Source organism: Triticum aestivum, chromosome 7D (assembly GCF_018294505.1).
Source record: "Triticum aestivum cultivar Chinese Spring chromosome 7D, IWGSC CS RefSeq v2.1, whole genome shotgun sequence".
In the NCBI taxonomy this organism is placed as follows: Eukaryota; Viridiplantae; Streptophyta; class Magnoliopsida; order Poales; family Poaceae; genus Triticum; species Triticum aestivum.
In genome coordinates this window covers 47242275-47249479 of record NC_057814.1, presented here as the reverse complement: position 1 = coordinate 47249479, position 7205 = coordinate 47242275, and the positions used below count along the sequence as shown (strand labels likewise).

General features: G+C 48.4%; 1 protein-coding gene across 1 annotated transcript; it reads right to left on the bottom strand.

Moving 5' to 3' along the window:
* Positions 1 to 6418: 6418 nt before the first annotated feature.
* On the bottom strand, positions 6419 to 7205 carry LOC123169898 (sphinganine C4-monooxygenase 1-like). Its single transcript, XM_044587755.1, has one exon. The coding sequence runs from the start codon at positions 7203 to 7205 to the stop codon at positions 6717 to 6719; it is 489 nt and encodes a 162-aa protein (XP_044443690.1). The 3' UTR covers positions 6419 to 6716.

Genomic DNA, 7205 nt, shown 5'->3' with positions numbered 1-7205 from the left:
ACGGTGTCGCGGACAGCCCTTCGGGAGGACCTTCGAAACTCGAACGGTCACTCGGACAGCCCTTCGGGAGGACCTTCGAAACTCGGACGGTCACATGGACAGCCCTTCGGGAGGCACTCACGAATTAAGACCGAAACTACGATCTCTCTACAGAGTTGCACACATACGGTGTCATCTATCCGGCAGGGCTTCGCCGTCCAGAACTAGTTCCTGCCGGAACCCAGACAGCCTTACGGCTCTACGAAACTCTTTTCGTGGGAGGGAGAGAAGAAGCCAGATAATGCATGGCATGTGTATGAGAGCAAGGGATGAGTGTGGAGGGCTGCCCCTCCACCTCTATTTATAGGAAATCCCAAGGGGGTAGGGTAGTTTCACAAAAAACCCAAAATGCACATGAATGAAGTCCTTCCACAAGGACCTAGGAGTGAAACCAATCAACAAGAGGGTCCCCAAGGGGGGATACCCCATGTTGCCGGCCACACCCCCATGAGGGGCCCAAAAAATGGCTCCTATCCATCCATGTCATCCCCAAGATCTTTTGGAGCAAAGCCCCAAAAGGTGGCTTTCTATAAAGTAACCATAAAGCTGATTTTCACTATTCACGACGATATTTTTCAGCGTCTGATCGAACTGAAAATATTTATGTGGGCTAAGAACATTTCCAATACCCACTAAAATGATTTTCAACGCGTTCCGAAACAATTCCGGTTTTAGTGATTTTCATCTGCGAAACGCATCTGAAGTGGCTCCGGCAGCTCCGGAACATTTCGGTTTTTATCTCAGAAAATTCCAAAAAGCTTTCAGAATGATTCTGGCATCCTCCAAGAATTGTCAGGCATGTTCCGAAACCAATTTGACTTAATGGTGCATCCCGAAACAACTTTTCGCTATCATCGAAACTTATCCGATGACCTCTCTCTACGGTACGATTCCGCTGTCCGAAACTTTTCGGTGTCTGAAACTTTTTCGGTGATTTTCTCTCAGACTCCCTGTCTAGTATTCAGCAGATAGATGACCCTTAAGCGTGTGACCCTATAGGTTCGGTGAAGTATAGACATGACCCGGAACCCCTTCCGATCAATGATCAACATCGGAGCCGTGGACACCCATATTGACCCCTATACCCACACGAATAAATATTCGAGTGAACCTCCAGTTGCCGTGTGCTATTCCTGTTGCTTCGCGATATGTTACAAATACCCGAGGTGAGACATGTTGGCATTCCCGTGGATCAACAACTTGTCCACTATGCTAGTTACCTCGTTACCGGTTTTGTTCTCTTTTCTCGTTTCGTGTTCCGGCATCCCCGTGATCAAATCACAAAGTGTCTGGCCAGACGATGATGGACACCGTAACACCGAGAGGGCCCGAGTATATCTCTCCATCGTCGGAGGAGCAAATCCCAATCTCGAGCTATCAAGTTACTTAAGATACTTTTCCATGAACCCGTAAGCCGCCGTAATAGTCATCCAGTTACGGATGACGTTTAACAAACCCCAAAGTTCATGAAGCAAGCATGAAGAAATTCGATTCTCTCATGGTCTAAGGAATTATGCAAACATTAACTATCTCTGTGTTATAAACCATTAACTTGTGACGAATGAATCTCTTAGCATAAAATCAATCCGGGTCGATTCAACACAAATGTTCTCTTAACATTGTGCCCTCAAAATTGCTGGCATAGACATGCCCATGATCAGGAAAACAGAACCATCATGCAACACTTGAGCTAGTCTTAGAGGCCAGACTAGGAATACTTTTTACCGTTTATTATTCCACACGGGCATATGAGTCTTCCTCCGAGCCTCGTGGATATTGCAGACTCGAGAATCATTGCAATTATAGCATGGAACATAAACATAATTATGAACTCGGAGATAAATAATATCATTTATTATTGCCTCTAGGGCATATCTCCTACAGTTCCCACTTGCCGGTGACGCCGGCCGCCACACCTGAGCCGCCAAGGCACGGTGGCCTCTGCCGCTCGGCGCAAACCGCTGACGCCTGCCCAACGCGCCCTAGCCTGGTGCCGCTGCGAAAGCAACGAAGTCGCAGACCAGCGGCCCTGCCGGCGCCGCCCTCCTGGCCTCCGCGTCCTCGTCTTCCACCTCGCTCTCCGCCTCCGAATCCTCTCCCGCTAGCGCCCAAAACCTGCTGCCCCTCGGTCCCGGCGCCGCCCGCGCCGTCGAAGCATAGACGGGGCAGGGGCCGCGCCCCGGCGAGCCCCCCGCACCCGCCGGACTAGCTCCCAACCGTCCAGCGGCGCCGCCCCCGATGGCGCAAGCGAGTCGCCCTCACGGTCGCCCGACCCGGTCGCTAATGGCTCGCTCATTTCAAAACTCTTCGCTCTTTGGAACATCCATGTGTCTCTAGCTAGGTATCGACTGCACAAAGTATGATCGCAGCTGATGTTATAAAAATGGAATGCTACGATATATATGCTGATTATATAATCCTTAGTCGTCAAGGACGAAGTTTGTTCCTTGACCGTCGCCGATGAAAGAGAGGTTTTGAACAAGCTGTTGCCGCTATGAAGATTGCTTGAAGGACATACCTCAGAAGAGAAGCTTTTTACTAGTATATGGCTTTATGTGATATAAGGAAGGAAAGAAAATCCCTCAAAAAAGGAAGGAAAGAAAATCGCCACTCTTATGTTTTTTTTAGAGAATTTTACACTAATCATCTGAACAAAACTCTTGGGCGAAAAATAATAATGTTCTGGGCCTAACTACGACTGAAAGCACCTGGGCGTGGATGGGCCGGGCCAAGCAGGTTCGCTTCAGCCGAATAAAAATCGGGCGTGCGTACACATCGGCATCTCCGGCACCGCGGATTCCTTCTCCGTTGGTCGTTTCGTCGCCGCACATCCGATGGGGAAACGCGGTGCGGCGCAAGGGATAGACATAGACTGGCTTGAGTTCTTCAGGACCGGAAACCCAGAGCCACTGGAGACAATTCTCGTGTCGCCGCCGGCACCCGCTGCTCTGCCCCCTAGGTCTGCAGAACCCTAACCCTGTGTTTCTCCTCTTCCTGATGCAAGTTCGTCTGGTGGTTGATGGCGGCCATGAATGATCGATGCTGCCCGGCCTGCCCCAAAATTATGTAGTCGAATTGTGCGATTGGACCTGGTGTTCATCTGACCCGAAAGAATTTTGCTCGTATTTTTCCAAAAGAATTTTGCTGGTATGCGCTTGGTGTTCTCGATCTCAAAAACACTTGGGAATTGGATAGCTAGTTACCAAAAATTATGTGCAGAAGGAGGGGTCGACCAAAAACAATAATTATACGATGAAAAGATTTGCTACGAGTATGATACTCTCACTACTTGGTATGCTATTTCTTTTCAACGATACTGAGAGCATCTTCAACAGCCGCGCAACGCGCGGCGTGTTAGAAAAGCGTTTGCAGCGCGTTGTTCGCGACTTTTTGCACGGCGAGGAGCGCTTGCTCCAGCGGCCGCTGCAAAGTTTAGTGCGCGCGAGCCGTTCCAACAAACGCGCTAAACTGCAGCGCATGCGACCAGACGGCGCTTGCCATATGTGCATTTTGGAGACAATGATGATATTTGAAACATGAGAACAAAGACATGGCATAGTTTAAAATCACCCAAACAAGTTCATAACATAAAAGTTCAAATTTATGCCCACAACATCATCCAACCAAGTTTAAAATCTGAACAAAGTTCATGACAAAAGTTCAAACAAACGATACCGGTGCTTGGAGGAGCACCGGCGGAGGCGAAGCCAAAGCTACCCGCGCTAGGGTTTGCGGCGGCGGCGGCAGAGGGGTCGCAGGTGTAGGAAGGGGTGAGGGGGGTGTTGGCGTGCCCGTCCATGGGCCAATTCGCCGCCGGCGGCGCGGACGGGGCGAAAGTGGCGCGGCGGAGAGAGTGCGGCACGAGCGCTCGAGTGTGCAGTGCGCGAAAGCGGGCGCACCAAATAAACGGCGCGCGATGGCGTTTCGGACCGCGCGCTGAACTCTTTATGCCGCGCACGCGGTTATTGTGCCTCCGCTGGAGCTCGCTTAGCGGTTGCACGCGCGCTAAAAACCACAAATTTCAGGCGCGGCGTTTATATAGCGCGGCTGTTGGAGATGCTCTGATGCTCAAGTGGAAATATGCACATATTATGCTGTTGGGTGAACTCCCCCTGTTGGGTGAACTGGAAATATGCACATATTATGCTGTTGTACTCATGAAGTTACTGGTTGTTTTGCTGTAGCTTATTGTAGCTTGGTATACATCTTATTCCGGAAAAAAATTGATGCTCACTGAGATGAGCATCTTTGTTTGTCTTAGTTTGTAGTACTGTAGTAGTTATGTCTCTGATACATAGTTTTAAATAGCTGGCTATAGCCCCGTTATAGCTCTGCTATAGCTGTTTGAGCATGTTGCCGCTAAATGATTTCATGTACAATTTGCCACTATAGCCTTGCTATAGCCCGCTATACCTGTTTTTAAGGGTTGCCGCTATATGCTATAGCCCGCTATTTAAAACACTAGTCTGATCTTGGATTTCTTGATTCTGATCTTTCTTTTTGAATTTTCTGTATGACAGAGAAGTTGCCGTTGTAGAGAAGCCACCTAATTTTTTTTGCCATGGCTTGGGCTCAAACGACTCAGACTCATCTGGACGACAAGTTTGGGCAGACCTTACGGACAGCCTGCTTCACCTAATCATTGTCCTCTTTAGCTCATTCCATGACTTCCTTGCTGTTAATAGCACCTGCCGCTCTTGGCATGCTACAGTTTCTTCCTTCCCGCCCATATATCACTTCTCCTTCCCACCTCTCTTTGTCAAAACAAGCCTTCATTATGCTCGTCGGCATATGGGCGACTACGATTCCTGCCACAACCCTTTATCTAACTACAAATGGCTGCTCCATGATCCTGCAAAGAAAAAATCATCCCTTCGTTGTTGAGCACCCCGACATACTCCATATTATGTGCGCTATTTGGGCTGCTCATATGGGTATTTGATCTTGTACTGTGAGGAGCAATGCTTCCTTATTGATGTGTACACAAGTACTATGGTGAAACCCCGTAAATTTCAACGCAGTGACAACTCTGAAATCTACTATGGCGTCTTTACGGCTCCTCTCAGTTCACCCAACTCGTGCCTTCTCCTTTTCTCGAGAAAGTCTATGTTCCGGTGGCAAGTTGGAACAAAGTCCTGGACGGACCACCCTTTTGTTGCTGCACGCATTCATCAAATTGTGTCCTTCAAAGGTCAGATTTTGGCCATGGACTACCTTCTGAAGCTCAATACCATTTCCTTGGCTCCTCGGCTTGGCATGCCGGAAGTACCACTTGTGTGGGGAGAGGACATGACCGCTGGCTTGCTTAAAAAATCATGGTTGGTGGTCTGTGGTGACATGCTTCTCAAGGTTGACCTCTCAATACATGATCTCAAATTCTGCTTTCAAGCCTACCGCCTGGACTTATCAGTCAAACCCGCTAAGTGGGCGAAGTTGGAGAAGTTGGGAAATTGGGCTCTCTTTGTTAGCCTTGATAGGAGGAGCTCTACATTTTCTTCCTTGAACCCTGAAAGATGGGGCGGGAAGAGTAATTGCATTTATGTTCCGAGCAAATCCAAAGATTCCGACGAACCTTGGATTGAGGTAGAGCTTGGTCAGTTCATGTCCAGGAGATCCCATCCCATTTCATACATTCTCGGACGCAAAAGCAAGCAGCTGGAGAGCTTCTGGGTGCTCCCCAGTTTGGTGTATGGTGTCAACAAGTGAACCATCATCTTTGCTCGTCGTGGAGTTTTTGCCTAGTCTTGCGCATGCCTTGTCAACTGGTGTGTTTATTATTTAGTATCCCTTACAAAAATAGCGAGGTAATCTCTATATTGTACTGCATTCAGCTAATAGTTTGGTTGGGTATTAATCCTGTATGCTGAACAAGAAAGATTTACTGGACTTGCCTTCCAACCTGGAACATGTTTTGATACTGTCTGATCACATATTTATCTTTCTTGGTCTGCATCTTCTCTTATTTACTTCTCCGCTTTCTTACTGTGATCTTTCGTTTTTCAAAAAAGAAAAGAACTCTTTCGCTTTAATGGAGTACATGGTTGTATAAATGATGGTTTCGTTCAGATAGATGCTGCTGAGATTTCATTCTTTCTCTCGATCTTCTATACTCGGATCTGGGGTACACTCTCAAAAATATATATAACATGTTCTACATTCATGTAGCGGCAAGCCGACAAGATAATCTGAATTGCAACACTGATTTCTTTCAGCTGCATGCCAGAGTTTCACACATGACACAACTTGCCTATGAATATTAGCCTAGTACTATTTTCTTTTAATCCGGTTAGCACGAATGAAGCAGATGTTTTCTGACTTTTGTAGAGACAGATCTCCAAATAGAAGCTTGCAGAAGATGAAGCTTTACTATCTAGTCTGATGTGGTGCTGCATGTTGTACAGAAAATCAAGGTGTTAGTTTTATGCAGCTTATTGCGATTGAAATGTATCAATTGTTTTCTCTGCCAGGCCTTGAAGCATGCCAGTTTCATCAAGAAGAAATTGCTCAGATGCTCGAATGACAGATATTACAAACCACCGCCGACAGGAAATGCACATGCTCCTATATATATGAACTTTTTTTGGGATATCAATTTCTGATGTATAGTAGCATCCTGGTTGCATGAGGGAAGGATAAATACGTTTGTGACATACAGTCAAATATGAAACACAATATGCTTAGTTAAGGGCTTCCATGGGCCGCACGAGGAGGCCTCCTTGGGGCCTGTGCTCGACCACATAGGGCATGTGCGTCCCAAACACCTTGTCCCACGTCACAAAGAAGGGCTGCGAGAAGTTGTATCTGCTAGCGCGCGGCTGATGGTGGACGTCGTGGTACAACGTGTTGTTCCAGAAGCAGAGGCGGAACACGTTCCCCGGCAGCCACAGGCCGCAGTGGTCGTCCACGCCCTTGACGGTGCAGAGCGTGAAGAAGAAGATGGAGACGCGGGGCGACATGCCGGAGGCGAGGAAGGCGAGCACGCCGCCGCCGGTGTCGAGGAGGAGGCCCTCCACGGGGTGGTTGTACTGTGCACCGAAGGCGTAGGGCACGACGAGGCGGTGGTGCCACGAGTGGACGTGCCGGTACAGGAACTTGTTGCGGTGCATGTACCGGTGCCACGCGTACTGCCACCCGTCCAGCATGGACATGCCCACCACGATCTGCAT

Bases quoted from the DNA above. Each gene is read 5' to 3' on its own strand.
- LOC123169898 (XM_044587755.1), bottom strand. From the start codon at position 7,205: ATGCAGATCGTGGTGGGCATGTCCATGCTGGACGGGTGGCAGTACGCG.